This window comes from Anguilla anguilla, chromosome 5 (assembly GCF_013347855.1).
Source record: "Anguilla anguilla isolate fAngAng1 chromosome 5, fAngAng1.pri, whole genome shotgun sequence".
In the NCBI taxonomy this organism is placed as follows: Eukaryota; Metazoa; Chordata; class Actinopteri; order Anguilliformes; family Anguillidae; genus Anguilla; species Anguilla anguilla.
Window position 1 is genome coordinate 28,178,972 of NC_049205.1, and position 20,280 is coordinate 28,199,251.

At 37.5% G+C, this 20,280-nt stretch overlaps 1 protein-coding gene across 2 annotated transcripts in view; it reads right to left on the bottom strand.

Annotated features, from left to right (window-relative positions):
* LOC118228014 (anoctamin-9-like) overlaps positions 1–19,582 on the bottom strand; it is a 59,346-nt gene extending 39,764 nt beyond the window's left edge. The window contains exons 1-3 of one of the 2 annotated variants that reach the window (XM_035419181.1): positions 19,370–19,582; positions 6,166–6,240; positions 5,598–5,720 (exon numbers count right to left, since the gene is read on the bottom strand). In XM_035419181.1, the coding sequence (XP_035275072.1) occupies positions 5,598–5,720; positions 6,166–6,240; positions 19,370–19,387 (216 nt within the window). In that variant the 5' untranslated portion in view covers positions 19,388–19,582. The remainder of the gene's footprint in view (positions 1–5,597; positions 5,721–6,165; positions 6,241–19,369) is intronic. The other variant, XM_035419179.1, reaches the window with a different exon arrangement.
* Positions 19,583–20,280: the final 698 nt, after the last annotated feature.

The window sequence follows — 20,280 nt, forward strand, 5'->3', positions numbered from 1 at the left end:
TAGGAATTACAGCCCTTTTTATAGATAGCCCCCCCTTTATAAGGAAGTAATTGAACACATTAATATCATTTTAAATTAATTCATATTTATTTACAAATCCTCCATATTTAGAGTCATCATATTTGGTCACAAATCCTTTTCATTAAATGACTGCCTGTTGTCTGTGACCCATTAACATCACCAGACACTGGGTATCCTCCCTGCCTGTAATGCTGCCATCTTTAGTTCCTGTTGTTTGCCTTCAGTCTTGTCTTCAGCAAGTGAAATGCATGATCAGTTGGATTCAGGTCAGGTGACTGATTCGATCAGTCAAGATCCTTCCACTTTTTAGCCCTAAAAAACTCCTTAGTAGCAGCAGTTATTGTCCTGCTGCAAAGTGAACCAGTTTTGAGGCATTTGGTTAAATCTGAGCAAATATGATTCTGTACACTTCAGAATTCATCCTGTGAGCCAGTTCAAGTGGCAGCCATGTATGCCCAAGCCATAACAAGACCTCCACCATGTTTCACAGAAGAGAAGGAAGTTTATTTCCTTCTCCACACTTTCTTTTTTCCAACCCTTTGGTACTGGTTAATACTCATCTCATCTCATTTTAAATGTACTTTTTAGAAAACTCTAACCTGGCCATTCTGTTCTTGAGGCTTACCGCCAGGTTTACACTGTGCGGTGAACCCTCAGGTCATGCTGGCGTAGTCTTCTCTTTATTGTAGTTTTTGACACATGAATACCTACATCCTGGAGGGTGTTCTTGATCTGTTGAACAGTTGAAAAGCGATTTTTCTTCACAATTGAAAGTATTCTTCAATTGTACTCTTCACTATTGTGGTCTTCTATGATATCCAGGGGCGTAGGAAGGGGAGGGGGCAGGGGGGACATGTCCCCCCCAATAATTGTATCAACAAAAAAAAACTTTTGCCATGTAATTTTTAAAGGGATGCTGCGAGAGTGAAATAAGTTCATTCGATACAGCAAATATCATTCCTTTTAATGAAGCCCAAAAAATTTACCCTATTCAAATCGTGCAGTAGGTACCTACTAGCCAGTAGGCTCAGTAGATTGCAATCAGACAATTAATGGGTACAGTATCAGTCATTACAAATCACACCTTTCAATTTGTGCTCTGCGAGATTTTGCGAGGACATTTGCAGTCATTTGGAAGGTAATTTAAATACAATGCTATTATAAACATATTAAAATGAGTTGCTTGTTCAAATTGTATTATATAGTTATCATAAAGTTACAAGTATTTTCCACAACAAAACTGAACATGAATTAATTGACTACATTTTGGGGTGCCTTATGTGTATCAAAGAAAATAACCTCTTTTGGTTCCTTCATGAATCTAGCAATCTATAGACTTTTCTGAAACTGGAATGCACTGTAATGTTCGCTGAAAGTATCAGAGCCTGGTTAAAAGTTAAACAGCCCAGTAGAAAATTTGGTGGTCTTCCTTTCATTTATATCCAGCATTCCTTTGTCCAAAAATACGGCAACAGAAGCAGTCCAAAAACAGATCCAGTCCAACGTTTAATCTTGCGCATAGCATCACATTATATATTTACATAATGTTACATTGAACAGCATTGTGATGGTAGGTGGCAAATTGAGAGAACCAGCTTGGGAATTTGCAATGAGAGCCATGGGGTCTTTAATTACCACAGTGAGTGAGGATCTTGGTTTAACATCGCATCCAAAGGACAGCGTCTCCTGCAGCACAGTGTCCCTCCACAACTGTCACTGCCCTGGGGCATTGGGAATTATTTGACCAGAGGGAAGATCACCCCCAGCTGGCCCACCAACACCACTTCTAGCAAATTAGTTTTCCCAGAGGTCACTCATCCAAGTACTAACCAATCCCACACTTATGTATGACAATTTTAATGTAAACCGGATAAATAAAAGGGGTGGTGGCGTTGCCTTTTATGTACAGACAGATATTCAGTGTAAGGTAATTGATAGTACAATTGTTAATGATATCATGGAGAGTTTGACAATTGAAATTCATTCTACTAAATTTAAGAGTATATTTTGAGTTGCATATATAGAACGCCTGGTTCTTGCATTGATCAATTTATGAATACCATAGTTGATATTTTTGGGAAAGTATTGTCATAAGAAATCACTTTTTGTTTGTGGTGACTTTAATATAGACTTGTTAAAATATAATGAACATAAACTAACAACAGACTTTTGTAATGTAATGTAATGTTTAGTTTTGGTCTGTGGCCCCTTATTGACAAACGTAGTAGGATAACTAAAGAAAGTGCCACACTTATTGATAACATTTTTACTAATGTTCATGACCAAGCAACCAAGTGGTTTGTTTTTAAGTGATATCAGTGATCATCTTTCTATTTTTGTGATTTCACATAATTTAAAGGTTAAATGTTCAGTTGGTGTGAGTGAGCCTTCTTGTAAATTAGTAAGAATAAGGACACCAGAAAGAATTGAGGCCTTAAAGATGGACCTTATAAATTACAACTGGGATGAGGTGTATGTTGATGATCCTAATCAGGCCTATGATGCATTTTTGATCACATTCATAGAGTTATATAACAAACATTGTCCTATTAGAAAGTGCTGGTTGAAGGATAAATATAAAGGAAAGCCATGGATGACAAAAAGTCTGCAAAGGGCATGCAAAAAGAAAAATTTACTTTATAAGAAATATTTACACTTGAGAACCAGTGAAAGTGAAGAAAAATATAAGTTGTATAAGAATAAATTGATTTCCATTATGAGATTACAGAAGAAGGAATACTACAATAAAATATTAGAGGAGAGTAAAAACAACATTCAAAGGACTTGGAAAGTAATTAATCATATTATTCAGAATAGATGTTATAAATCTGAATTTCCAAGTTATCTTTCTTTCTATGTTCCTTTATGGGGTAAATGAAACTGATATAATTGAAATTGTTAGAAAATTCAAAAACAAAACATCAACTGATATAAATTCCATTGACATGATAATTATTAAAGAAGTAATTGATTTTATTGTAAGACATCTGACGTATATATGTAATCTGTCTTTTCAAAGAGGTGTTTTTCCTAATAATATGAAATCAGCAAAGGTAATACCAATATTTAAAAATGGAGATAAGCACTACATGGATAATTATAGACCGGTGTCCCTTCTTCCTCAATTTTCAAAAATATTAGAGAAATTATTTGTGAAACAATTGGATCTCTTCATTGGTAAATATGAATTATTGAGTGAACACCAGTATGGATTTAGGGAAAATAGAACTACTACATATGCAGTAATGGAGATGGTAGGATAAATAACAAAGGCAGTTGAAAATTATGAGTGTTCTATTGGTATTTATATTGACCTACAGAAGGCTTTTGATACTATAGATCACAGCCAATTATTGAGAAAATTGGAGAAGTATGGAATAAGAGGTATAGCTTACTCTTGGCTGGAAAGCTACTTGGAAAATAGACAGCAATGTGTGCAAATGAATGAGACTGTGTCAGGATTTAGGAAGGTCACCTGTGGGGTACCCCAGGGATCAGTGATTAGTCCAAAACTTTTTTTACTTTATATTAATGATGTTTGCAATGTTACTGAAATGTTAAAATTTGTCATTTTTGCAGACGATACAAATCTATTTTGCTCTGGGAAAAATTTAAAGGAACTTTTGTATGCTATTGAAAGGGAGCTGGAAATTCTCAAAACTTGGTTTGATGTTAATAAAGTGTCTCTCAATATTAAGAAAACTAAATTCATGGGTTTTGGTAATCAAAAAGAAATTGATGAGGATATTGAATTAAAAATCTGTGATGTTGAAATTGAAAGAGTTTTTGAGACAAAATGATTGATCATAAATTAACATGGAAACAACATATTGACTATTTTAAAGGAAAGATTTCAAAGTCAATAGCAATCCTGTATAAATCTAGGGATATATTAAATTATAAGGCCTTGTATATAATTTATTGCGCACTTATACTTCCTTATATATCTTACTGTGTGGAATTGTGGGGGTCGACCTTTAAAACGACTATAAATTCAATAGTCTTACTACAAAAACGAACCATACGTATTATTAATAAGGCTGGTTACTATGATTACACTAATCCAATGTTTATAAAATCCCATGTTATGAAATTCAATGATTTGATATATTATAAAATAATGCAAATTATGTTTAGAGCTAAAACAAAGTCACTCCCAGATCGTGTACAAAGGTTTTTTTCAATACAGGAGTGCAAATATGATTTGAGAGATGTTCGTAAGTTTATTGTACAAAAAGCTAAAAAAGGGATTAAAAGGAGATGTATTTCTATTGTTGGGGTTAAATTATGGAATAATGCTAATATAAATGTAAGAATGTGTAACTCGCTTTTGGTTTTCAAAAGAATGGTTTATAAAGCTATTTTTGAGGGTTAGAATTGTGAATGATCTTTATTTTACTATTATGTTATTTTTGGAGGGTAGCTTAAATTGATAAGAATGTAGGATAGGCATATATAAGCATTATGCTTCTGCCTGTGCCTTTACAGTCACTACCTAATACATAGATTGTTGACTTGTTTATACTGTCTAGACTGTTTATATTTATTGTATTGTATGTGATGACTGAATAAAAAAATACTACTACTACTACTACACTTGCTTAGCTTCAGCCATTCAGCAGGAGCAGGGAGCATGGTGTTATGGCTGCTGATGGCATGAGGTGGTATGGCTATGTGTCAGTAGTGGGTTTGGATGGGAAGCAAGGTGGAGGGAAGGTGGTTTTGAGGTGTGGAGTAGCTCTTCTTCAACCTTGTTCAGTTGGCATGTATTTAATTGACACATTTCAATATCAGAGGGTTCATTCAAGTACCCTCATGGGGGTGTCTACTGTTAGCCTATTACTCACTCAGAGATATCTCACATACATACAGAACAATAAAGAAACAACAAAGCCAGCTCTTGCAGGTGAGAATTGATGAGGCTAGCATTTATTTGGTCCTCATATTAAGAAAAAACTGCAAATGCAAATTCCACACCTAGCAACCGATTATCCAATTACTTTTGCTCCCCTAAAATGAGGGGACAATATATAAAATGGGCGGCAATTCTTACACAGATCAGCCAATATGGACATACATACCCTCAAATTAAATCAGACAATCAGCACTTTATTCTTACATTCATTGTTTCACTAGTACAGAGCCAAAACAACAAGCATGATGTCACTGTCCATATACTTGCAGACTGCAATGTACAGCCAGTTATAATATTATTAGAAAGGGGCATGAACAAGGCTCAATTTAACTGTGAATAATGTTGTTCCAACAACATCATTTGGAAAGATATTGTAGGTAAATGTATAAGTTCAGCATGATGGATAGTGCATTTTAATTAGACAAATCCACACATTGACATGACTTTGACTAGATTTTCACAATCAATTGTGGGCTTCAGTAGGAGCTCCATATTAAACCATTAAATAATAAATTCTGAGTGCAGGTACATGCAGAATACATTGAAAATATAACTATGAAGAATAGTGTGATTTAGTTAGACTAAATCATAAAATGAAATTATTTGTTCGCTTTAAGATTAAAATTCTATACTTTTTAGTAATAGAAAAGTTGGGACTCACTTTTATTTTGAAATTCTTCTTCTTTAATTCTGCAAGGAAATTCTCTTGCTTCTTGAATGCCTCACTTTCCTTGTCATCAAAAAGTTTGCCAACCAAAACATAATCATATGACTGAAAGACGCTCTGTTGAAGGAATTTGTGAGAGTGACACAATAACTCTACTTCTCATTAAATTAAATTAAGTGAATTGGGTGGTTTGTGCCACAAAATCAATGATTTTTACAATAGGTTTATTGAACATTGAACGTATTTTGGAATCTTCCTACCTTATAACTATGTATTACTCAAGCACATGTACTCAAGTATGTATTACTTTCTGCTTGATAAAACATGTAATGCCTGCCATACTTTCAGTCGTTACACACAATTATGATTTTAAAAGAGTCTGATTTACTGGCAGTGTGGGGGCAGCGGGGTTTCAGTTACTGGCAGCATACACTGAGGATGTAACAGGGTCTCCATTACTAGTGGCATGAGCTTCTCTATGAGATTTTCTCTTAGTTACTATCAATATGAACTTACTATTGTGGGGGTTACAAGGTTTCAGTTACTGGTGATACGATCTTACCGTTGAGTGGAGTAAGGGGGTGTCACTGCCATTTTCAGTACCCTCCCGGGTTCGCTCCCGAAGTTCTAAACCAGCCTACAGCACAAAAACAACAAAGACAGGCAATAGTACTTTTACCAGCGCAAGAAAGTGCCTCCTAACCAATCAGAGATAAGTCAGTATGTATGGTGGGTGTTAGTAAATGCTTCAATATCAGGCAAGTTTCAGATGCATAAGAAAAGGGCCCTATTAGTAGTGGACTTTTGTCCTTTAATCATTTCTGTTATATCTGTTTTATATATGCCATAAAGTTTAATATGGGATACAGAAGGCTAATCATTGTCTGTTCCTGCAATCGTTCAGTTTATTACGCTCACACACCAATTGAAATGGTCACCTTTCATTGATATTGAGAATGAGAGCTATTATGTCAAGTGGAAACACCTTTGGAGACCATTCACAACAGTCTTTTTTTCTGCCCCAATTTTGATCATCTTGCAGCGAAATTGGATTAATTTACAAATACAGATTAAATTCATTTCCAGGTGTCCAGCACCTCTTAAGTGACCATAGTCTCTGTGAATGGGGTATCAGGCTGGGTGTTTGTCACATGTTTCATGTTACCATACATTTCCTGTGTTAAGTCAATTAGGGTATCTACTTTATTTCCATAAGAGGTTCTTTCAAAATAATAGCTAAGAGACAGATGTATCTCAACTTTTACTGTACTATATAAGATTTTCAGTAGATCAAAAGTTTACATACACTTTGTTAGTATTTGGTGGCATTGCCTTTTAATTGCTTGGGGTAGCCTTCCACAAGCTTCTCACAATATTTTGCTAGAATATCTGCCCATTCCTCCTGACAGAACTGGTGTAAGTCATGTTTGAGGGCCACCTTGCTCAGACAAGCTTTTTCAGTTCAGTGCACAAATTTTCTATGGGATTCAGGTCAGGGCTTTGTGATGGCCACTCCAATACTTTCACTTTGTTGTCTTTAAGCCATTTTGTTACAACTTTGGAGGTATGCTTAGGATCATTGTCCTGCTGGAAGACCCAGTTGCGACTACGTTTTAACTTGCCTTGAGGTGTTGCTTCAGTATTTCTATAATCCTCCTTCCTTATGATGCCATCTCTTTTCTGAAGTGCACCAGTCCCTTTTCCAGCAACACACCCCCACAACATGATGCTGCCCCCATGCTTCACAGTTGGGATGGTGTTCTTCTGATTAAAAGCGTCACCCTTTTTCTCCATACATAGCACTGATCATTATGGCCAAACAGTTCAATTTTTGCTTCATCTGACCAGAGAACACTCCTCCAGAAGGCTAGGTCTTCGTCCTGGTGATCACCTGCAAACTACATTCTGGCTTTTTTATGCCGGTCTTGGAGTAGGGGCTTCTTCCTTGCATGACAGCCTTTCAGGTCACGGCAATGTAGGATTCTCTTAATGGTAGATGTAGGTACTTTGGTACTTGTTGCCTCCAACTCCTTCACCAGTTCCTTTGTTGTTGTCCTGGGGTTCAGTTGAACCTTTCTGACCAAAGTTTGTTCAGCCCTGGGAGTTAATTTGTGCCTCTTTCCTGAGCAATGCAGTGTCTGTGTGGTCCCAAGATTTTTATATTTGCATACAATTGTTTGTACAGATGCTCGTGGTACCTTCAGTTGTTTGGAAATTGCTCCTAAGGAGGAACTGTACTTGTGGAGGTCCACAATTTTTATTCTGAGGTCTTGGCTGAGGATTTTCTCATGGTATCAAGAGCAAAAAGTCAGTGGCTGTAAAGGTAGGCCCTTAAATACAGCCACAGTTGTCAATTAACTCCCAATTAACTCCTAATTATGACAATTGGTCAACCAGAAGCTTATAAAAAGTCATTACATCAATTTCTGGAATCTTCCAGACTGTTGAAAGAGACAGTCACCTCCGTGTATGTAAACTTTTGACCCACTGGATTTCTGATATAGTGAATTAAAGCTGAAATAAATCTGTCTCTAATCAATTGTTTGAATATCTTTAGCCTAGGTGTACGTAAACTTTTGGCCTCAATTGTATGATAATCATGACATTAGTGTTAGCCGTTTGAGCACAATTATGTGACATATGACGATTTACAGGATGTGTATTTTAAATGTGTTTTGAATATTTCTAAAGACTTAATTAGCCTATATTCCAGGAGCCCTTATTTCCCTAGGCCCAGTTCTGGAGCCCCTAAAGCCCCTGCAGTAATCCGGCCCTGCTTGTCAAGCCCCACGCCAGTTAGTTACTGTTGCTAACTCTGTAAAGCTTTCACTTTGGAAAGCAATAGAAATTCCATTGAAAACCCATTTAGAGGACCCCTCAGTTATATTCACTTGTACTTCTACTGGTTTTTTCAGGTTGAACACAGACCACTCCTGAATACATCAGTGCACTGCTTTTAATACATTTATGGTTGAAGAAAAAAAAACAGTTTTATTTTACTGATTAAGTAGCCTAACAGACGCAACAGTTACCCTTTTTGACCAATGCTTACTGTAACGTTACATACCGTGTTTGACCAGTTACCTCTGTTGTAACGAACTATGTTTCCAGATAATCAAATCAAATAAGTTATTATGCCATCTTTATTTGTGTACCCATCTCATTATAATTCACAGGCTACTTTTCTCCCAATGTCATGCTAAGTAGGCTAGCCTAATGTTAATGGTGCTCTGTATTTAAGATTGCCAGGTGCCTCTTTCATTGTCCTATCATCAAAGAGTCAAAATCCCATATTTGAAGCTTTTTCACAAATATGAATCTGGCAACAATCCATAGTTGACGTTGACATTTATATGTAGTGGGTAAAAGTTTTATTAACGTTAATGTTGTCTTGCTAGCAAACAATGGCTATTGTCAGCATCTCTCCCGCTGAGTTACTATGACTGTTGCGATTAATGACCACTTTCGAAGCCAGGGATCTTCCATCTCATCCAGATGTTGACAGCAGGGTCTCCAGTATATAGTCCAGGGTTATATTCATGATTACTGCATAATGTTATCATTCAGTGTAAATGAGAGAAGCCTCATCTGCTGTCAGTGAAAATGACTGGCACAGTTATACCCTGTCCAGTGCATTGCTAGGTAAAAAATTCATTGAACATAGTATTTATATTTATTCTTCACCTAATCTATGTGACATGAAAAATTGATTGTCTAATCTTTACTCCCTGTGCGCACCATTTAACAATTTTTTATTTTAGTTTTGATTCACAAATAGGCTACAACTCCTCGTTTTAATTACAGTCCTCAATGACTTTGAAATGAAAGCTTGATGGACTCCGTGCTGGACCGTTAGCAACAATTGCTTTGCACACGAGCACTCTGACTGGTGATTCAGCTATCCAAGCATGCAGGACGGCTGAGAACAAGCTTCCAGAAAGAGAAAGTGGTGAGAAAAATGTGAAGAAAGCACAAACAAGCGGCTGATTGGGCCTACGCTATGAAAAGTAAGCAAGTTATAAATGTTTTGTTTGGAAAATCAAATTTTCAACCTGATCTTACCATTCTTTATTATGATCTGATTTCCATTTGGATTTTTGCATTAGGCTATTTTTTCAACCAATTTTCACTCGCTTTGTAATATTCAAACTAAACACCAATAAATTCCCAAATTTATTTATTTTTGTTGAAAAACTTAAAACTGAAAACAATGAGCCTAATATATGTAGCTTGCCCTGTAGCAGAATTGGTGTGCATGCCACAGCTGGGAAGGGGTTGAATCCAGAGCAGGCAGGGATAGATAGTTGGGTGACAGTAGGGCACAAGCACAGAAAAGGGCATGCATTTCTAGAGGATGTGGTGTCCAACCAATTCCAGCCCGTGCAGGAATTGGATCTGGCTCTTGACCCTGAGAATGGGAGGACTGATGAGCTACTGGGCACCCAAATGGCCACATCCTCTCGGAAAAGGGAGTTAGTGATAGTGGGGGAGCTCAATGTTTTGGGGGCTAGACAGCATCGTATGTTTGGAATCCCGTACACTGTGTTGCCTGCCTGGTGCCCAGGTAGATAATTTCCTGGAGCGTACAGACAAGCTCCTGGCCAGAGAGGGGAGGGATCGAGTGGTCATGGTTCACGTAGGAACCAATGACATAGGTAAGGGTAGGTTTGAGGTTCTGCAGGATAAATTTGTGGAGCTAGCAGAAAAGATTAGGAGCACAACCTCCATGGTAGTTTTTCTGGAATACTACTGGTACCATGTGCAAGCAGAGGGAAGCAAATTTTAATTTGGAGGTATAACACATGGCTACAAACCTGGTGTAGGAAAGAAGGGTACAGGTTTATGGGGCACTGGGACTTTCGGGACAAGGGTACAAGCCTGTACAATTGTGACAGCCTGCACCTGAACCAAAGTAGCACTGCTGCAATGGGCCAGCGTATGGTGTGCGTGAGTCTGTGTGCATGTGTGCGTGTCCATTTGTTTTTCAAATGAATGCACATGTATTTATCTTTATTTGACACTGGATTTTCAGAAGGTGGCACACAGGGCAAGTTTATTTTCCCATTCCTTACAAAAAAGGTAACATTTTCACATGTGAATTAACATATTCATATGTGAAAAGAAAATGTCACAAGTGATTGCCTGTTTTTATGCATGTGAATGAAAATTTCCACATCTTCACTTTTTCAAATGTGGTTTTTGAACACGTAATTTTTTGTAAGGTTTGATTTGGCTACTATAACTTGAAGTTATCTCAGTGACTTTGAAAGAGGGGTAGTTGTTATGGCACATTTTGCAGGAGCTCCAGTGATGAAGACTGCTGAACTGGCTGTTTTTCATGAGGAACAGTGGTTGATGAAAATGAACTTTTCATGGAAGTCTTATGGCGCTTCTCCATTGACCAGCACGGCACGGTGCACGGCACGGTACAGGACGGCAATCCTACCCGTGCCGTGTTGCCTGTTGCACTTCTCCATTACACAACAGACCCGTGAAGGTATGGGGGAATCATGGGAGGAGTAAAGTGTCCTGAATGTGTAATAATTAACTCCTCTTGTATGTATTTCTATACTCTGTACTCTCGTATGTTTTCTGGCGTGGGGATGGGACGATATGAAAACAATTTTCACCGTCCACCACATTTTGGCAATGTTCCACACTATCGTCATCACTGTTGCATGCATCACAAAAACTATTACACTACTAACTAATGCTACAGTGTGAAATATCCACATTATATAATACCACTAACCTATTTAAAGACTCAATTTAACAAATAATGCATATAACCAAAATATTTGAGCAGTAATACTTACATAGCAATGATGACATTTTATCTGTATTCAGTAGATAGAGACAAAGACAGTAAATCAATGACAGTTCTATCGGCTTCTGTTTTGCTCCAGAAAACAATGTCAGACATGTCTATCAGCAAACATATGGCTTAGCTATGCCCAGAAGTCCTCAATAATAATAGTATTTTCCAAGAAATTACAAAAAATCGTTGACAAAGTTTCATTAGATGCAGCAAAATTACTGCTATGACAGAGTGAATGCGTAAGTGAATGCGATAAGAAAATTTTCGGTTATACTGACCTATAAAACGCTATTCCAAAAGCAAAATTAGATATGTTATACATCGTTATAAAGCTTATACTCTCACCTACTGAATAAATGAATTTTCAATCAAGCCAGACTTTTGGCAATCAACATGTCACCATTTGAATGAATACAAATTAATCATCACCTTTCTGCAGGAGCTGTGAACATGTAGCGGAGGGTTGCTAGAAACTGTGGTTGGTGAGCAAGCTCTATAATCACTGTTGTTTGTTTAATGGGTTTGCCTTATGTGGGGAGAAACACTCAAATTAATGCCAACCAGTGCCATGGCTCCAAGCACATGTAAGCACTTCTTTGGTACCAATTATTCCTAGCTTGCTAACTGGACCAAGATTATGTGATTCATTTGGCAGATCAAACTCAGAAACAGATAAAAATGTTTTTTTTTTGCAGATTGAGGCTAGCTATTCTGGTGGTGAGATTGTGGCCAAAAAGGAGATCAAAAAGACAGACACAATTGCTGAATCAGTGCTTATCTCCAACACGCAAAGCCATTATAAGTGCAATGTTACATCAACAGGCAGCAAAATGAATCACAGTTCCCATGTCAAACAATCGACAACAATCAGCAAACGGATTAATGTTGAGAAATGAATCTGTCCACTGGTTGTTTTGAATCATTTTGGGGAAAAACATATCCAGTGTAAACTCTGCATCGCAATTTTTACATTTATATATTTGTGGCTGTCTGCCACATCACAATTCTTACGAGGTATGCCACGGTTAAAAAAAGGTTGGGAAATACTTCAGTAGGTACAGTTAATTTAGCTAGCTGGATAACTGGCTAAAATGGTGTCTCTTCAAAATGGGTTGAAGGCAAAATTATAAACATCAATGAAATTTCACTGACACATCCAATCGCCAGTCTAGCTTACGTTATCATTGATACACAACTGTATAAGCTCCCTAGCCCACCTGCTGGCTGATATAAAATGCAACTTAAGATGCTTTCTTGGTCATCATCATGAGCATTGTTTCAGTTAAAACATATAGACCAATAATCTTGATTTAATAAGTAAGAACCATTCTTTTTCTTTGATTTTTCTGCTTTCCTTCAATTACCCTGGGATTCTACAGCAGAATACAATTCCATTGGTTTTTAAAGGGTGAATTCTGTATTAATCAACCACATTTTAAACCTGTCATTTGACAGGTCATGATAAAGGTGTAGAAATTTCTTTGAAACAGAGATGGTGGAGGCTAAAAAATGCAAAGAGCTGGGTGAATGTAGTATTTATTGAGGTAATTTGTTAACAAGTGACTAAAAGAACACCTGTCTAGTCCTTAGTTAAGAAGATGTGAGGTCAGATTTACAGAAGAACCGTATTTCATTCAAAACCCATTACTAGCTAATTTTGATTTGGACTTGAACAATAACCATATAAACTACATTTTTATTCATAATTAGAAACATTTATCACTTCTTAAGCATTCTTGAACTTATTTGTAGGTGCGCCACATTCCCTGATGGAGCACAATAAATATTCCACCTTTTATGAATGTGCATGGTTGAAAGGCAATATACTCTAACATGGACACACCCTCAATGCGCACAAACTCGTAAGGTATGCAATATTGTGCTTGAGCTGACTTTGCACTGGTGTAATGTGAGTTTGAATAGGTCCCATAATAAATATCTCCAGCCATACTGTACCTTCAGTCACTTTACCACAGATAAGAACATGCACCTCCACATGCCCCCCCCCCCCCCCCCAACTCACTGTCTCATTCACCCCATATCAGCTTAAGAACTTGTTCATGATAAAACACATTTTGTCAGTGCTAAATGAACACAACCTTTTCATGCAAATATAGGCTTATTTTCATATCAGATTGTTTCAGCAGAATTTACTAGCCTTCATTTAACTGCAAACACGGTACAAAAGGCATGGCTGACACCAAGGATGTTCCTTAACAAAGAGACTTTTATACCTTTAGATCTCATTCAAATGAGAGTGTTAGTGCCTAGGGCAGGCTGGGACATGCATTCCTGGTGAAAGCTGCTCTGCTAGATGGTTGTTTTACATATCATTATGTCTCACAAGGGTGCATGCTGGGATTGTACTGAAGGGAAGAGTTATTCAATTCTCTCTCTACCCTAAGGAAATCCACTGGCACTCAGGGTTGCCAACTTGCATACCTTTTCAATCTTGTCAACAACTTTTTACTTAAATCAACAAACCCAGAGCTCTACATACAAAAGTATTACCAGTATTTCTCTCCACATTGGTTTATGGCCATTCATTGTGTATCAATGCCATTGAATGGGCCCCTGACGGATATCTAGTTTTTAGATTACCACTTTTAAGAAACAGGCGATGTAAATTGATCCAGGAAACTATCTCTGTGTGGCTACTGTAATGTTATCTGTTTCCTCGCTGTCTATCTGTCCCCTCTCCCAGTTCCAAACACCAAAGAAATGCCTTTGGCAATTAGGTCCACACCACAGGTCTCTCAAATGTATAAAATGTCTTGGAATTTTCTCCCTTGAAAGTTTTATTACTTCATTGCCAGTAACGGCCAAAGACCCACTGCATAACTAAAGAATGCTGCAAAAGACCTTATGATCAGAAATTTTAATGCAATCTGTAATATTCAATTAAAAACATTTAGGCCCTGTTCAGACCTGGCATTAAAATGCGTCTTTGGTGAGCCGATCACAAGTGGACAGCTCTAACTACAGGTGTGAATGCACCCAAGATGCATTGAGGACGCATTGAGATCCAATCACTCAGACCACATTTGTAGGTGGTCTGGTTCGCATATGGCCACATTCTTTTAGCAGTGTGTACACAAATGCGTCCTGGGCCACATTGAAGGACCGCCTAGTCAACTGACGTCCTCTGCGTAAGCGAAAGTACGTACGCATTTGTGCGCCAACGGCGTCATATTAAAGTGCGAAACAACAAGAAGAAGCCACAACAACAGGCAACATGGATTCTCGAGGATGGAGTACACATGAAAAACGCTGTCTGATTTCCATTTGGGCCGAAGAGTCAGTACAACGGAAACTGGATGATTCATATCGCAACCGGGCGATTTATGAGGAGATTTCGAAAAAGATGGAGGGGAATGGTTAAAAACAACAACGCATTTGGTCTTTGCCTAATGGAAATGATGTACGTGTTTATTCGAATATTGAGTGGGGAAGTGAGATCACAAGTGGTCACTTGAGACGCATGTGGAGACGCATTCTTATTCCGTCTCGCCTGAATCTAGACACAATCTGGATATATCTAGATACAAAGTACAGGTCTGAACAGGACCTTAGTGAAAATCTTAATGTGTGCATAGATAAGGATTATTGAGGCCTGATCATTGGAATCTACATTTTAAGTAGTCCAGTTAAAAGCAGAAAATAATGTGATACAGTTGTTTCTGTTACATGGAAAATATTTTACCTGGAGATGAACAACTGGCTGTACAACAGGCTGTCTTTGACAATTAATTTGTATACAAATTTCACCTCTTCATTAGAAATAGGAGTAAACATTTTAAAATAAATTTTTAAAAAAGAGATATGCAGCAGCTGGCTGGATTACCTCCTAACATATTTGTGTTTGGTGTCCTACTGATGGGCTTAAAACCAGGAATCTCTTGATAATAATTCCATAGTGCTTAGTCCTGCTTCAAACCACATAAGACGACTTCAATATGTGAATTTGTCAGCTTTCAGATCAGACCTGCCTGACTTTGCTATCACACCTCTGACCTTTCCCACCTCAGCCAATCAGCCATGTCACCCCTGTCTCTATGAACAATCCTCCCACCCCATTCAAACAACATAAAAACGCATACTATTCTGTTCTCAAGGCAGTCTAGAGTTTTGTGTACTTAACTTGAGCCAGTTAACGTCTCCTTGCATTGGGGTCCATTGTTTTTTTAGTGTTTGGTGTAAACAGGGACTGAAATCTTGGTCTTACAGCTCATCCAGCATTTTCATATTTCCATCCCAGACTTTTTGGAATATTCGGCTGTCTTTTCATTTTGAACTTTGATGTTGGTTTTCTGGGAAGAAACAAGCTGTGGTTTGGTATTTTCCTTTATCCATTCCTTTTGTGACTCGTCTGTAACATTCATTATTTGCTTAAGGTAGCTGACCTTTATCTTTAGATTAACAGTCATATTTTTTTTTGTAACTTAACAAATTTCTTAATTTTTATCTGTAAGTTGTACAATTTGTAAACGATTGACCCAACAGGTTTCTCTGCCTATCAACAAATTCAGAGATATTAATTGACAATTAATATCTTTGAAAATAATTACCAAATGAAATCAAATATATGCAATATGTTGGATAAGTGAGTGGTTTTAACTGTTGATACACTTTTATTCAGTATTCTGAGTGCTGGACATTAAAACAAGGATTTTAACTGGTTAAAACCACTGGATTAAGAACATAAATATTTAAATCAATCCTCATTGTGCTGACACGCCATAACAATTAGCTTCAGCTATACCTTCACTCACTTTACTACACAGTATGCACCCCCATATACCCCATTCACCATCTCACTCACCCCATATGAGCTTAACTTGTTTATGATGAGATACATTTTGTCAGTATCTCATCATGGTATTACTCACTGAAAGTTGGTAGGGCCACCTTGAACAGTTCAGGCTAATTTTAAGCCATGTTTGTTTTATCAAAGAGTCAGATATAATCTGTGGTTGTTGTATGGAGTCCATGTTGTAATCCCCCCCCTCCCCCCCCCCCCAAGGCTATTCTTTGTTCAATTTTCAGCACTCTAGAAGTATTCAGGTACTGATAATCTATCTGAATTTGTTCTTTTGTAAGATCAAAATCTACATGCTTGGAAACACATGTCAAGGCATATGCAGAAGATGTTTCTGTTTAGAATGCTTTATTATTCATGCAAAAGTCATTTTACTAGTACGTAGTTGCAGGCCGCATATTAACAACAAATGTTTGTCAATACAATAATTACATTAATATACTATATATGAATATTAAATATGCTATTGATTCTAACTACATTAACTACTCTACGTATCTTAAAAACCTAAAATTTTTCACTAGTTTTTTAAAATTTCTGTTTCAGTTTAGCTTTAAGAGCAGATTTGGAAGTTTAGTGTGAGGGAGTGGGAGTTTTGGGAGACCAACCGCGACTGAACAGGGGGTTCTTTAAGCTATTAACCAGAGGTAAAATAGCCACAAAGTCTCAAGAGACAAGGGAAAGGAAAACAATACTCCTTAGGGAGAGTATCCCAAAGAAAAGCTCTACACAACCCACGTACTGGGTAAAAAAAAAACTAAAGCTTAAGGAGTATGAAAATAAAACAAAACTGCCGGAGCAGAAAACGGGGCAACTCAAAGAAAACAGACCTCGAACCGAGGCTGAAAAAGTAAAACCCTAAAGAAAGAATACTGAGCTTAGATTGTGGCACTAACTTGTTGCCAACAATCTAAAAAAGCTAAAGACTGCTGTGCTAATTTTATAGCCACAACAATCCAATATCGCAACTCAATCCTTTACCTTTACCTTTACCTTTACCTTTACCTTTACCTTTACCTTTACCTTTACCTTTACCTTTACCTCGCTTGACAGAATACCGGCTCTCGTGCAACATAACTGACACTGAAGCAAAGCTTATCGGCTTGCTCAGGGTTTAAATAGAACGCCAACAGGTGCAAATTGTAAAAAGAAATTTGCACGTGTATAATTTAATCAACTCAATGGCCGTAATAACTGAAGAAAAGGCGCATGAAAAAACCAATGGCCGTAATAACTGAAGAAAAGGCGCAGGTAGGAAAAGAAATGGTGGTATCAGCCAAAACCATGACATTTAGTTTCCGTTTTGCTCGCTCTTTATTTTTATTTCAGTTTACAATGTTTTTTTTTCTTACACATTTTTTGTCTATGGTTGGTCAAAGCTGGTTAAAGCTGGTTAAGCAGGTATAGTAAGCTGGAGGCCAAACTGGTGGAATCACTGACTGCAGGATGCTCAGCTGGAGAAGAGCTGATCAACTAAATATCACTAGCTAGAAGTGATTTAAGATGGAATTTTAAACAGAGTAGGTGACCATCTACCTGATGATACAGTATGTACCTACCTAGCAACCGTGATTTAGACAGCTACCATCAGCTAGCTAGCTAATATAGCTAGCACTTATATAGCAAGCTAGTTAAAATTAAGCTGAAAATTCAAAAGGAGGTACATTTCAGTCAGTTACATGAAGTTACACTACAGAACACTCTAAATAAAAATGTTTGTTATTGGGTTTTAGAAAAAAACATATTTTTTGCATTTATACTCTTAGGTGGAAGAGAGTTTAATAATCTAGGAGAAAAACAACTAAAGGAACTCTCTCCAGAACATCCATGGCATAACCATCGCAATGTAATATTCCACAAATACCGAAATTGAACAAGTAGACATACCTTTCTAACGTTGCTAACATATTGGGATGACGTGAAGGGTTGTAGGTGATGTCCCAGAACTTCCATTAATGCAGTGCCATGTGGCCAGCTTTCCACTAATCAATAAAAGCTCTGTAGTAAATGTACTGCTCAACATTCAAGCACCCCACCAGTTAGTCTCTTGTACATAACATATTTATGACCCTCAGGGTGGCCCATGAAAAACTTCATCATCCCAACAGTAAACAGCACTCCTCTGCAGACTAATCCATCAGAAATCTACAAGACGTTTTAGTATAATGTATCCAAAAATAAAGACTGATTGTTTGATTGTCAATTCATGATCAGTTTATTAACTGATACTGCACTAAACGTTATAGATTCCTGGGCCTCTGTATTGTGAGCCAAACTGTAAGTAATGGTATAGCAAATCCCTCACTGCTCAGCTACAGGCATGCACATTTTGTTCTCTCGAGGAACACGCATCATAAAACCAATCACAAAGACAGAACACGATGAGGTCATGATCTAGGCATGGTGCTGTGTTTCAGATGAAACCTTTTTGTTCACGGATTTACTTTGGCTGTTATGTGTCACATGAAATCAGCTATTGTGGTCTGTGGCAGTGAAAGACAGTGTACTGACTCAGCTCAGCCTTGCCATACTAATGGCACAATTTTGCTTGACAAATGGACATGTTGGTCCCATTTTAGATCACTGTATTTAATTCTCCAGTGCATTAGCCAACAGTAAATCGTGAATAAGCAGCTAATACAATTTCGGTCAGAAACATCTGATACGTTTACAAAATCCAAAATGGATCCATTTTCGCAAAGCGTGCCTAATGGTACTTTCTTCAGATGCTCAGAACGTGACTAATGAAGTCGGGAGAGCTTCATTACGCATTCTAGAAAAACAGTTGCCTATCTCTTAAGTTAGTTAGGCTACCTATAAAGCAATCCTACGTGTAAGCAAAAAATAATAACACTAATTTTTCCATCTAAATTGCAGTACCGCAAAAAAAAACAAGAAATGAATAAAATATGAACCATATTTATTACTTTATGTTTTCCCTTAGTTACTGTCCAGTAGGCTAACTGGGCGCCTATTGCCTTGACCATTACGCTACCACAGACAGACAGCAGTCTACTGCTCAATTGTAATTAAATTTAGGACATTTTTATCGCCTTCTTGCCATTGTCGAACACCTGACCGCTTTCAATTATGGCTTTGTTAACCATTCAAATTTGCGTCGCCGCTTACCTGCCCCTTGGACTGCATGATTTGATGGTTTTTACTCCAAATCCACTTCTTTTAACTAATCGACTCTGGTCATTAAAGAAAAACACCTGAGAATCTCGTAAAATGTAACTTTACAGAGGATTGTGACAAGTATTTTGCAACTTCAGACACGAGCTAACAGCACACTTCCGTGTTTTCTACAAGACGCCGGAGTCGGGATTGGTTTCAGTTGCGAATGTGTCGCACAGGAGAGGGATTCTACCTATCACGGGCAAGTGATATACCTGTAGTTTGCTTATACTGTATTAGCCTACATTCGGCAATAATAGAGAGACTACGTGTATGTCGTGCGATATTACCGATTTACCGTATTACCGAAACTTTTGCGGATTTTCATAAATATATTTCTGTTTTACTTTCACATTCAAATAAGTATTTTATAGGTCGTTGGCAGCTAACTTTAGCCTATACCAAGTCAACACGTAGCTGAACTTCTATCAAAGAAGTTACGACGAAAAATATATGATTTCCTCTAGAGTAGCCTACATTTCACCAATGTAACTGGCCAGGTGCCATCTGGTATTATGATACAACAGAAGTTATTCAGTAGGGACGTCTCGATTTTAGTTAAAATATAGTATCGATGGTTTTACTGGAACTATTTTCCTTCCCCTTCTTCGGAGACAAACTTGACAATTCATTCCCATATTCAACAACAGATGCCTTTAAATGTGGCTTCCCTAAAACATTTTCTTAGGGCAGCCACTGACGTCAGACATGATACAGTAACAATCTCACTTCTCTATGCTGGGGGATATGTCATAGTACTAAAATGAAAGTATACATCACATATCACTGCTGGTTACAATATGCAATGGAAACAGGATCACTGGTTAAAATCAATGTAGAAACTATACAGGCTATACAGGTTG